The sequence below is a fragment of the Rhipicephalus microplus genome, chromosome 5 (assembly GCF_043290135.1).
Source record: "Rhipicephalus microplus isolate Deutch F79 chromosome 5, USDA_Rmic, whole genome shotgun sequence".
Lineage (NCBI taxonomy): Eukaryota > Metazoa > Arthropoda > Arachnida > Ixodida > Ixodidae > Rhipicephalus > Rhipicephalus microplus.
Window position 1 is genome coordinate 59,148,161 of NC_134704.1, and position 13,263 is coordinate 59,161,423.

At 44.6% G+C, this 13,263-nt stretch overlaps 2 protein-coding genes across 12 annotated transcripts in view; one reads left to right on the plus strand and one right to left on the minus strand.

Moving 5' to 3' along the window:
• The window catches only part of LOC119173849 (uncharacterized), a 31,357-nt gene extending 18,888 nt beyond the window's left edge, over positions 1 to 12,469 (minus strand). Inside the window, exons 1-4 of one of the 2 annotated variants that reach the window (XM_075895545.1) lie at positions 12,276 to 12,469; positions 10,760 to 10,848; positions 3,689 to 3,737; positions 1,207 to 1,304 (exon numbers count right to left, since the gene is read on the minus strand). In XM_075895545.1, the coding sequence (XP_075751660.1) occupies positions 1,207 to 1,304; positions 3,689 to 3,737; positions 10,760 to 10,848; positions 12,276 to 12,399 (360 nt within the window). In that variant the 5' untranslated portion in view covers positions 12,400 to 12,469. Of the gene's footprint in view, positions 1 to 1,206; positions 1,305 to 3,688; positions 3,738 to 10,759; positions 10,849 to 12,125 lie in introns of both variants that reach the window. The other variant, XM_075895546.1, reaches the window with a different exon arrangement.
• Positions 12,470 to 12,530: 61 nt separating this feature from the next.
• Positions 12,531 to 13,263, plus strand: part of LOC119174494 (uncharacterized) — a 38,526-nt gene continuing 37,793 nt past the window's right edge. For all 10 annotated transcript variants that reach the window (XM_075895539.1, XM_075895541.1, XM_037425417.2 and 7 more), the window contains exon 1: positions 12,531 to 12,834. The gene's annotated coding sequence lies outside the window, so the exon portion shown is untranslated. The remainder of the gene's footprint in view (positions 12,835 to 13,263) is intronic.

Consider the following 13,263-nt stretch of genomic DNA (forward strand, 5'->3'; position numbering starts at 1 on the left):
ATTCTGTTCTCTCTCCCTGTTATGGCGTTGTGTCGGCGCTGCATAATACTGCCCTGCGGGCCGTGGACCCCAGTGTAAAGTGCTTGAAGATGAACAGCAATACTGAAAAATTTTCCCCCGTATATGCCACTCAAAAATTTCACGAAAATGTTCTATGTTTTCATTTCTCCAGTGTAACGTCGATTCATGTATAGATATCTCGGTAACAAACACTTACAAAATTAACGGTATTTTCCACGTTAAAGGTATCTTCAGATCACCGCTTCTATATTTTCTAAATTTTGTGACAAAAAAAATTCAAATTTGAGAAAATCATCACTATGTCCACACTGACCCACAGTTTACACACGATGATGCTCCAACTAAATATCATCTGTACACGTCAATCGGAAGCAAATAAGTAGTTCTCACATGTCAAGTTTCATCATTACATTTCTTTTTTAAGGAAGAAACAATCTTTGAAGTTCCCCGTTGACCTATAGTTACGTAATTTGGTATTGAAACAAGAAACGATTCTTTCAGAATAAATGTTTTTACAAAGAACACCAAGAAAACATATGTGACATTTGGAAGGCTGCCGCATGACCAGACATAGTTTTCTCTACAAAATATCCTTGCAATTCACTGTTTCCGATGCACTACATCAGCCCGATTTTTTTCTTCGGATACATTTGGAACGGTCACAAAAGTGGCTGGGACGCCGGGCCCGGAACGACTAATTGACGGCATAATGGTGATGCCACAACGTTTAAAAAGCGTATGCGATGAACAAAAATAAAATCGTGAATACCGTTACAAGACTCACAAAGCACACACGGCTGTTACCCCGCTCAAGACTGCGGTATACCTCCGTATTTTCCTATAAGTTCTAGCAAGCTGACGCCATTACCGTCAATCGTAGGAATCAACAGCGGTTAGAGGTTAACCTGAAGAAGACAAGCAGATTGAATGAGTTGGTGAGGTTCCGTGATGAAAATATGAAACAGTGCTTCAATACAGGAGAGAAGAGACACACTCGGCGCTGACACACACTGCCCCGTGTGTGACTCTCCTTTCCTGCGCCCTGTGTTGAAGCGCTGTTTTATATTTTTATTGATTAATGTAGGTTAGTAAGGATAGACAAGTCTCGTTTACCGACGTGCACTATATTTATACAGACCTTACAGTAAGGCATTCGAATGTGCTTTGAATAGCTGTTTGACTTACGTCACAGTCGACGTCTCCCGGTGCAACTTGCTGGCAACACGAGCGGCTCACGAGAGATAGGGAGAGGGGGTCGTGGCCTAGGTTGCTCACCGTCACGTCTGCGCGAGGAACGGTTAAGTCACTTTGAAATAGTACGGAAACTCTAAAGCAAAAGCTATATAGCCAATACTTGTCGTGTATTCTTTGTGTGGGCAGTGTTCACGAAGCGTCACTGAAGCTATACTTCGTTCTTATCTTAACCCTCAAGCGTATGTGCACTGCTGTCATCGCAGGGAAAAGTCACACCGCTAATCAGATGTTAAAAATATTTTAGTTATGAAGCTTTACGTTCCAAACAACGATATGATGCGTGCCGTGTGTAACAGGTTATTCCGAATTGGTTTCGGACCGTCTGTTCTAGAACACCCCAAAAGCAAAGCATCCATGGGTGCGTGTTCTTCCGTTTCGCAGGTTCATAAACACTCAGACATCATTAGCTCATCAAACCGAATGCACGAATGAAAACCGTACTCTCCACTTAGAAATTGTACTCAAAATCATGATACCAGTTTTGTCAACAAACGCCGCGTTCATTCATTCACTTGGCCTTTTTTCATTAAATTAATTATATAACAATTATTGAAGGCTATGCGTACCACTCTGATATACTATCAGTGCAAATAAATATGTCCCTTCTTTTTGCAATTTTCTCCCTTTCTCAAAATGAAAAACCGACGGCGATGAGTATAGAGAACGACGGCACCAATAACATATTTTATATAAAACTTGCAGATGTCGGCCTCTTTCTCTCTCCCTCTCTCTTGTCCTTTTTCACGCTATAGCTTATAAGCCAATTGAGCGTGAAACGCCATGCACAGTATCAAGAGCCTGTGCACGCGAGCTCAGATTAACTGCACAAATTCAGGCGGCCCATAAAGTCGCCCCGCTGCAAGAGTTGAGATATAGTGGCTTTGGTTAAACGTGCTTTGACAAAAGTATTACAGAAGGAGTAACCAGGCTACCCTGCGTTGATTCACGATTAGACACACCGAGTTTCCAGCAACAAGAAAGAAAAAAAAACAAGGAAAAAAAAAGCCCGCTGCTTGAGAATTTACTGAAGGATCTGAGGGTCGGGCACATTGAGAAATCGGTTGGCGATTAGACTGCCTTGAGTATGGTTGGTGGTGCTCAATGCGCTTGTGCATATCCAGAAAAAAGAAGGGGGGGAGGGAAACTAAAAGGTGACAGGTATCTATCTATCTATCTATCTATCTATCTATCTATCTATCTATCTATCTATCTATCTATCTATCTATCTATCTATCTATCTATCTATCTATCTATCTATCTATCTATCTATCTATCTATCTATCTATTTTGTTAAATTAAGTTACACTCATATGAGAGAAACAAGGTGCAGTGCATTCACATAATCTTTGTCCATAGTCATGCTGTCACGCTGAAGGTGATTAAATGATTTATGTTATAGAATCTTACAAGTATTGAAATCTGAAACTTGGCAATTTCTTTCTACCTTAGCATTACATATCAAGTATTTCTGACAGCTACCTGGCACGCTATCTGGCACGCTTCCGTTAGAGTTCTCCCCTTTAGTGGCAGTTACAGTTGATGATGATGACGACGGTCATGAAGATGATGGTGGTAGTGCCGGTGGTAGGAGCAACGTCCTTGAGACGGAATTGCAGCAAAGTCCCTCAATTTCCTTGTTTTAATATCTGTAGTATTCTTATCTCCACTTCTTTACTTCACGTTACATTAGTCAAAAGAAAGTTTAGCATTACCCCATGTCATTTTTTTTTCTTTGCGCTGTGAATACGCTTCCATGCCAAGCTTACGCCGACGAGTGAATTTCCCTTACTGAGCTTTGAAACGGCCGAGTGGTGCCATCTACCGCAAAGCAAATGCAGCACTGAAAATACGATATCTGGCCGAATTAGGCGGGATGTTTAAATGTGATGCAAGACAAAACCCAAAAGAACGACGTAATTGTTAATCTGCAGGGTCACACCTCGAATGTTCTTCAGTCCTATCGTTTGTTTGACTACGTTACTACAAGTTTAAGAGTTCTTTGAACGTTATATCTCTTGTATAGGGATGCTATTGATATTTTCTTGCGGGCTCCCACGGAATCATGTCTAACCGGTTAACGTAAGTTTAAATAAATAAATAAATAAATAATTATTACTAAGAAAGTGCTTCTTGCTTTTTTGCATTTTCAGTTAATTATTTTTCTTGTGTTTTTCGCTTCGGTTGAAATAAACGCGCTTCTAAGCTGCCTTTGAAGAGGTTACAGCAGAAAAAAAAGAGTACGAAAATCATAACAACAAATCTTGCACTTTGAAAGGCTGCGTCAAATCACTGCAATGCAACCTAATAGAGACAGTGCGGAATTCGTAACATGCAGTGGCACGTTCACAACGCGTTCAAGCTGTTGAGCAGTCCTTTGCGGCTGAAATACAAGAGAATACAATACAATACTCACAGAATACAAGAGCAGTGTCCCCTTTGTGCAGGTCCATGATACCGTGTCCCTAAAAGTGCAGTGGAGGGTGTGACACGGGTTAACCATTATACTATCCACACTGTAAGCCCTTCTCATTCACTCATCACGCATTTCGAATAAAACTTGAACAAAACTTAAAAACTGTTGACATTGCAGGCTAATAGGTTTTTTAGCTGTACAGAATCATACCAAGCCAGAAATAGCATTCGAAAGCGTTATTTCAGTTTAGAATTGAGGTGTGGAAATTGGGAAATAAAAAAACAATTGCCTCCGAAGCACTCTGTACAAATGGCTAACCAATGAAAGCTGAAGCGTGTGACTCCGGTGTTTAGCAGTGGATTCCCAACCCGACGTGGCACTGAAGCATTTCACAATTACTGGTTACATGTTTGTGCTTCTTACTGAGATTAGACACACATTTCGCTTAATGAGATCAGACACACCATCACTCGCAACGCAGCCAATGACGCGCGTGCTTGGCAATGACGTAACTGATAACAAAACCATTGGAGAGCGCTTATGACACCGTTGCCGGACGGTTTTTTCGTTTCTCTATAGCCATATCAGCTTTCGCTGTAAGAATTGACATGAGGACGAAAACTTGCCTCCTTTCCCAACCCACGGCTTTCACCTTAAAGGTTGGTGTCATCAAATTCGTGGCTTTCGTGTTATTCGTTGCAAACGATCTTCCTTGCTCCAAAAAGCATCATACACATTCCAAGATTAGTGTATTCTCGCTAAATAGTTTTAATATCGCCTTATTTATGTGAACGACTTTCAGTATCGGTATCTGGGCGTCTAGTTCGACACTGACGTCCTGCGACGGAAGCTTGAACACGTGGATCCATGGAGCTGTGACGCTCGCAATGCTACACTGTCTGCTCTCGCAAGGACGCGATCAACATGTCTGAAGGCCTTCAACACTCACTGAAAGTCTCTAATATAGAAGAATAAGGTTTACGGTAGTCTTGGTACACGCATGAGATGTTTCGAGACTACCGAGTTACCGGACGATGGTATCGACATCTTTGACTCTTCGTGCAACCACAATTAGAGACGAGCTTCTATGTTTTCGCTTAAGCGACCATGGCGAAAACATGTTTTAACTTGAATGCAACGCATTCATAACTATGCCGCCGCCGAGAACTTACACCAGCTTCTCTCACAGTGCATCAGGTTTCTGCCACAGAAATTATCCGGTTTCTCATGTTTACGGCTGCGGAAAGCTGATGCTAAAGCAAGAGGCGTGCAAAAAAAAAAAAAAAACTAAACTTATTTATTGTCATTTTCGCGGGATCACGTGATTATGCAAAGTACTTTGCAAAATGCGAGCAAAATTGGCTACTTCGAACACAAGCTCAGAAAAAAAAAGAAGAGTATTTCACAGCTGATATTCTCTTGGCTTGCCTGGTGCATGCAGTGTACATGTGAATCCCCGCTCATTGCAAGTTATACTAATGTGGCTTGAAGTCACTAAATCTTTCATTATGCTTCTTACACAGTGACGTCGGCGGCAGCCGCGCTATCGATTGACACGAATCGTGAGCATTTATGCACATTTAGGAAGCACATGAAAATATATTATAAACGTTTGCTGTGGCCAACACTTCCATGCGGAGAAAGCCTACAGCAAGCTTTTTACAGCCTCTAAATTTGGTATGGTATACGGTCTGAAGAATTTTAATAAGGTCCTGAGGATCAGTTTAGGACTGATACTGGCTGCTCCCACATCGGGACAGAGAGGCCAAGCCCCTCTGCCACCGCACGTGCCCTCTGGGCAGCCCCAAGTTGGTCCGCCAGCGCGTCACTTTGCAGAATTCGCCGCCATTACTGTTCACCCTAGGGTTCCTCGATGCACGTGGTGAAACACTGTGATAAAATAAACTTCAAACTTCAAACTTCAAACGTTGGTGGACCAACTCGGTGCTGTCCAGATGGCATGTGCGGCGGCAGAGGAGTTTGGCCTCTCTGTCCCGAAGTGAGAGCAGCGAGCATCAGTCCTGGACTGATCCTCGTGTTCCTCGATGCGCGCGCCCCCTTGCGGCAAAGGAGGGCGCGCGCATTGAGGACCCTCACCGTGAGAAGTGGCGCGCCAGCCTTTAAGCGTGCTGCGCACTACCAGCAGTATCCTGGTGGCGGATAGGGTATGTATTCTATAGGCACTATACGGCATAACCTCGGGATCATTAGCAAGGGCCACTAGTACAGCCACAGCGGCGAACGTTGAGCATTCATCATTTGCAGCGCGAAACACTTACTAAATAAGCATACAGAGCAAAATCACTTGTAGGTTGTCGTCTTTGAACCTGTCCTTGGATGAGTTTCGCGCTACTTACAACGTTGGATCAATACTAACAAGCCCTCGGCTGCTGACTCGAAGGTCGCGGGTTCGAACCTGGCTGCCACGGTCACATTTCAATGGAGGCGAAATGGTAGAAGCCCGTGCAGTTTGCGCGATGTCGGTGTATACGTTAAAGAACACGAGATGGTCATAATTTCTGCAGCCCTCCAATATGGAATCTCTCATCATCTTATCGTGGCTTTGGGACGTAAAAACCCACTGTCACAAATGACTGCAATTTTCGTTTCGCCCGCGCGCCCCATCGTCCAAGGAAGGACGCTTTTGTTTTGGGAAGATGACATCCGGCAACTGGCGACGCAGCGGCGGCGCCGCCGCGTCTTCCGATTCAGAGCCTGAATGTCCAACGAGACGGAATGTCTAACGAGACGGAATGTCCAATGGGTCACGTGACGGGCGAGACTGAGTGTCCAACGAGCCTGAATGTTCAACCGAGACTGAATGTCCAACCGGGACGGAATGTCCACTATTGGACATTCCGTCTCGATGGACATTCCGTCTCGATGGACATTCCGTCTCGTTGGACATTCAGGCCGCAAGCTGCGTCTTCCCTACACCTGTATCGAAAGGAGAAACATGTGTTCGAGGAAAAAGAAATGACCTCCAGAGAGAACGGGACGTCCCAAAGGAGTTTGGACTGCATGAAAATCGGCAGTTGACGTGCAGCCAGCAACAAGTGCGGTCGTCGGGGTCGCGAGTCTTGGGTAGGCGGCGAGCATAGAGTGACCCGCGCAACGTATTGAGGCGGCGGCCATACCGGGCACCCTCGTCGTCTACTAAGCTGGCGAGATCTTCAGCGACACCACGTCAACTGCCCTACGTGTACCAAGAGCTGGCCTGGTCCGGATGGAATTTTTTATTGTGACTTAAAAAAAACTGTATACATAATTGTATTATAACCAGCTCTTTCGAAAAGTGTATACTTGTGTGCGCTGCGACGCACGTGGCAATTCAGAAGCACGAGCCTGAGCTTTTTCTCGTAAATTTTATTGGTATCTTCTGTTGTTTCATCATGTTGTTATTTTATTAACATTCGGCGTATTTGTGTTATGTCTGTACCTGTTGTAATGTTCATTTGAAGAATAGTTTGTTTTTTAGCTGTTCTTTTCCGTCGCGCGAACATTTGTTGTTTCCTCTTAAGTTAACTTTCGTAATATCCTTGCTATTGCCCTTGTGTTCATTAAATGCTCGTTTGTGTTTAAGCAAGTCTCCGTGTCTGCTCTACAAGTACGCCAGTCAGACCCATACATCACCCCTCGTGCAACCCCACACGGGTCGACCGACCTGCAAATAAATTTGAGATGTGCCACTTCGAGGCCTTTCAGGTGTCGCAGGCCGAAGCATAAAGTGGAAGCCTGCGAGTCTGCCGCACGCCGATGTTCGATCGTAGGGGCCTCACCCGAAGTGCGTGACATTATCTCGTGGACGCCAGATAATGTCAGACACGTGTCCTTCTTGTCTCTGTGTCGTCATTTTGTTCTCGCGCTATAACTATTGGCATGCCATACCAACTAGCCCAAGCAGCCACACTTCTAAGTTACAAAAGCGTCCTTCCTTGGACGATGGGGCGCGCGGGCGAAACGAAAATTGCAATCGTTTGTGACACCCACACATTATTATTTCAACAAGCCCGTTTGAAGTGTCTGTTGAAAACTCTCCTTCCCAGATGGTGTCATTCGGCACATGGTATTCACAGGCTGGTGCCGAACTAATAATTGATTGATATGTGGGGTTTAACGTCCCAAAACCACTATATGATTATGAGAGACGCCGTAGTGGAGGGCTCCGGAAATTTAGACCACCTGGGGTTCTTTAACGTGCACCCAAATCTGAGCACACGGGCCTACAACATTTCCGCCTCCATCGGAAATGCAGCCGCCGCAGCCGGGATTCGAACCCACGCCCTGCGGGTTGGCAGCCGAGTACCTTAGCCACTAGACCACCGCGGCGGGGTGCCGCACTAATAATTAAGTCAATAAACATTCGCATGGCACGCGTATGCGAGGGTTGTTGGTTCAGTCGACACCTGCGGCAAGTTGCATGTTCTCTTCGGCCATTTGAATTTTTCGTTAAATTACTACAGTTGAATTAACAGCTATATACAACGCCTCCATGTATTCGTATACATAGTTAACGTTTGATTGCGTACGGATGTGTGTAGCAACAGTTTTAAAAAGGCCATATGATTTACATCGCTTCTTCTATGTCATGTACTTAGATTATCTCAGAAGTCACCCAGCAGTGGCGTAGCCAGGTAGTGGCACACTCGGCCCGTGCCTATCTCCCCCACCTCACCCCCACCGTTCTTTTTTTGCCATGGTATGCAGAGCCCGAAATGACTGTTTACCTGCCCGGCTCCCACTTCATGTAAAGGTAATGGACCCCCCCCCCCCCCCATCCTCGGAAAAATTCTGCTTACACGTCCCCGTCAGCCAGCGTAAATGCTGAGAGGTGGCAGTGACGGAAGATTTTCTTTTGTTTTTTTAAATAAGCGATTAGTTAATGGTATTTGTAAGAACCAACAACGATAAGTGATAAGTGACGGAGCCCCAGCGAGCCACCTATCTGGAATTTCGCCCTTTATCTCAAGACGTTTGCATTCGTACCACTGTTGTGCGCGCTGCTATGCAGAAGCAATCGAACACGACGATTTCACGCGGGCTTTCTGCTGGAAACCAAGTTTGGAATGCTGAGGTTCTTCTGCAACCATGGACGACCGTCAAGAATCCGATGTAAGCTTGAATACTGACATAACTCCTCAAATATACATAAATATCACCGCTGCAACGCATTTTGTATTAGATAGTTTATCTGTCTTTCGTGAATTTATCTGCATTCGTTTAGCTTGACATGCCAGTCGAATTTTGGGAAATATAAAGGCGCTAATTTTTCATGCAGTGTTCGTTGTTTTTTTTTTTTGCTTTATAAAATAAAACCAATGATGGTTACATATAGTTAGCCAACAGGTTGTTTAGCTCCCTTGTTCATTTGTAATCAAACTATTATCTAGTTAACTTAGGCAAGTAGTCATTGTATGATTTCATTACTAGTTCACATTTGCTCATTATTACTTTCATAATCAGGTTACTTGCGTGTTGTACAAAAGCCATGCTTGCTGTAGCATGCCGATTCGACACATACTTGCATCCATCTGCAGAGGCACAGGTCCCCCATTTGTAGAGATTGGGGCAAAGCGATGATGCGTGTAGGGGACACGAAGCCACTGGTGTACGGGATTCACTAGGGTCAGCATGAATTTCAGCGCCCATTTCAGCTTACGCGACGCATAGTGCATACCGCGGCACGCCCAAAACACGGCCTTCCAACATACGATCCTTCGTGAAACCCAAACAGGACAAAGCCTCAGGCGAAGATGGAATCTTGAAGTGACACGAAATTGTTCGTAGTGAATTCAAGTTGCGGAGCGTCGTTTAGGGTCCAGTGATATTTGCAAATAATAACAACTGTCAGCGTTTTATGTCCCAAAACCAAGATCTGATTTTTGAGATACTGTACAAGAGGGTTCGGGGAATGTCCAACACGCGCGGTTGTTTAATTCTTTAACGTGCACCTAAGTCTAAGCTCATGAGCCTCGGTCATTTTATCTCCGTTGAAGTGCGGTCGCCGTGGTCGGGATTCGATCCCACGACCTTCGAATCTGCAGTCGAACATGATAGCCACTAGACCACCGCAGTGATTTCGCAATAACGCTTCTGAAGTTAGGTAATACTATGAAATAATAATATTCTTGCGTACAACTGCTTAAAATGCGTTTGACATGATGGTATAAAGCCATGTTGCTACGCAAAATTAACCTTACCTGAATATAACCCGCAGGTCGCGGTATCGAATCCCGGCTGCGGCAGCTACCTTTCCGATGGAGGCGGAAATGCTGTAGGCCCGTGTGCTCAGATTTGGGTTCACGTCAAAGAACCCCGGATGGCCGAAATTTCTGGAGCCCTCCACTATACGGCATCTTTCTTATACATATGGTGGTTTTGGGACGTTCAACCGCACATATCAATCAAAAGATTTATCTCGCTGTCGCCATAGTTTACGAGTTACAGCCTGTTTTCCAAACCACACCAAGACCACACTGCATTGTTTTTTGAAATTATGCGTCTCTTCCTGTAGGTAAATCATATTCAATGTACTTTTATATTACGGTGACTTAACAAGCTTTTTTTACTTGTTGCTATTTTAAGGTATCTAAAACCGGCAACACGTAGGACGCGCGCGATGTTCGAAGAATGTACGTTGCTTTTTCAAAACAATATTTTGCTCCGCATTATGTTACGCAAACTCTGAACGCGTGTTTGTTCGTACACATTTCGAAACGGAATTTCGCTCGCTCACTTCTCACATAAATGTGTGCAATTGTCTAGAATGAAAGATTTTGCTGAAATATTTTGAATTACTAGCGATTGCGAACACTTTCTCATGACACGAACACATTCTTAAGCTGACAGTCGATGGTTAGAGGTCACCTTGCTCGCTGGCAATATAGTGGCATATTATTATAAGTGCACATCCAAAAAGTTTTGAGAGACTATTTGTGGATGTATCAAAAACTCGGAAACGTACATTTTTGCAAGGTTAACACATGTTCAAATGTTTTTCTTTCTCTGTTTATTTATTTATGCATTTATCCATTTTGTCGCTTTCACATCTCTCATTACCGGACGGCTCACCTTAATTCCTAGTGGCAGCTGGTCGGGGTCACTCTTGGATTGCGCAAATGCGGCGAGCAGAACGAGAATTCCGGGCACCAGAAGCATTTCTTCGCAGTCGACACATGCAGACATTTTGAAAAGGCAAAAAATTTATGTTGATTATGCATATCAAACAAAATTGGACGGCGCTAATCAATTTTAAGTACCAATGCGTTTCAACAATCACTGCGCTACATAAGCGCTTGCGGAGTTTGTCCAAAAAAAAAAAAAAGAACTGTTAACAGGCCTGAAATGCTATTATGGACACCGCAGAAGTTCACGCCATTAGAGAACTGCGTATTGGCCGCATTTTAGACGAGTCAGAAAATCAGGGTGGCCCTCTGGGTCAACCAGAAAGGATGAACTGGACAACATACGACACAACTTGACATGTTAGGAATAGCACCCCAGGTAATAGTATTTTATTTTATACCGGAAGGCATGGACCAACTATTAATTTTGTTCCCCATGAGTCTGGTTGAACTTGCACGCACACTCTCTCTTTTAGTGGGTTTAGTTAAAATTATCGAGACCACACCAGATAGTAGAGTGTGTAATGGTACAATCTCACTAATGTGCAACTTCGATCATAATATAATAGGTAATCTTAATGCTGAATATTATAAGTTGGTTCCTGAAAAGAGGGCAAAGGCAACTGAATCAAAGCTCCTCCGTGCTTATATATGATAAAACACTTCGTCCTAAAGGCTAAGTAATTTGTCTTCTAGGATGTAAACACTTTAATAAGCGCTCTTCCATCGGTGCCCCTCACCCTATTTCATTAGCACATGTCAAACCAGCACGCACAAAGAACAGTTGAACTTCGTCGGATACAACATTGGCTTTTATTTTGCATATTCATCCACTCCAACTACCCTTATAGGTAGCATACGATAGTACAAGAATATAACTAAAACCTGCAACAGTAGCTAGCATAGTATTAACTCATATATAGATGTCTCAGAAGGCAAAGTTTAAGGACACAACAATTTCACATTGCTTGTGCCTGAGACCTTACTGGCGAAGGATCTGGTGAAAGATAACCAAGATATCTGGAAGTGGATGTCCTAGAATATGGAACCAAATTCAGAGCTCTGTTGGGTCCACTTAATGGCTACGCCATTTCTGAAATTCTGATTGGCTCAACATGTCACGGTGAAAGATATTGCTGTACTGCTTAGTTGAACGCAATAAATATTTTACGCTCCTGAGGAATTGGTAGGTAGGGATTCAAATAATTAAAAAATGAGAATCAGAACTTTTGTCTCACTGACACATGTCTTTGTGCCAGAAAGCTACGTACTGTCGTTGATGGAACGCATACAGAGGAGAACCGTCGGCTTACCGTGGACGCCGGAGCGATACTCATGCTTCTATTTCTGTAAACCCTGGTATAAGCTGGTCTTAGATCGAAAACGCGGTAGTTTGCGTTTACATCACTCCAGAAGAAGCCCGACATTCGCATAAAACGAAGCATGCGTAAAGCCATAAATACCTTGCCATCTTTTACCTCGTGTCCGCTGACACAGCGCATGCAATGTCGCACGTTGGGTGCTTTCGTTTCTAAGTGTCATAACCAGTGCATTGATTAGGAATAGGGTTGATGTCTTTGATGACATCGTTTCGAGAAGTTAACCCACAACTTCTTACGTCACTGCGTTACTGGAAGAAACGACGCATTGCCGTACGTGTGCGTTTACCGCCTTCAGCCGATTTCACGAAACGGTCTGGCAACACCGCAGATCACATGTCTCGATATCTCAATCGGAGTCGATCAGTTTTTGTTTAGCGAGCGTTCGATGTGACGCCCGACAACTTGCCCGTCCTTGAGCCTAACTAAATAATAAATTACGTTGTGTTCTGTGTGTAATGTAAGGGTGCGCGCTAACGAAGACGAGATCGCAACAACGGAAAAACGAAGGTATGTGCCAGTGCGAAGGGGCAACAACAACAACAACAACAACGTCGAATATGAGCGTCGCTTCCATTGGATCAGCGCCACGGTAGCGACGACAACCGCACCACCCGACTCCAAGAGGGATTCCGCGCAATCCGTGAGAATTTTCTCCGTTTTTATGACGGTGGGCAACTCTATAACGCGTAATCCTCAATTATATCTGCGCGCCCTTTTATCGGAAAGAAGATATTGCTTTACGTTTGGTAGGCTTCTATACTTCGTCGTCGTCTCCTTCCGTGTCGATGCTGGAGTACAGCGCTATGTGTTAGTGACTGGCTCTGGCCGTGTGTAAGGGTAGCTGTGCGCTCTCTGAGCGCCTTGAGTGGAGAGCCGGCACGCGTTGAAGTGCCGGACCGATTTGACAAGCGCCTTCGTTCGCCGGCAGCACCGCGAGGTGTAAACACAGTGCGGGCGGGCGCGATGGCGGGTCTGTTGTTCCGACATGTTCGACGGCCTCCGGTGGCAGTAAACACCGGGTAGCACGAAACCGGAGAGCGCTGAGAGGTGGGCGACGTGCCCAGCTGCT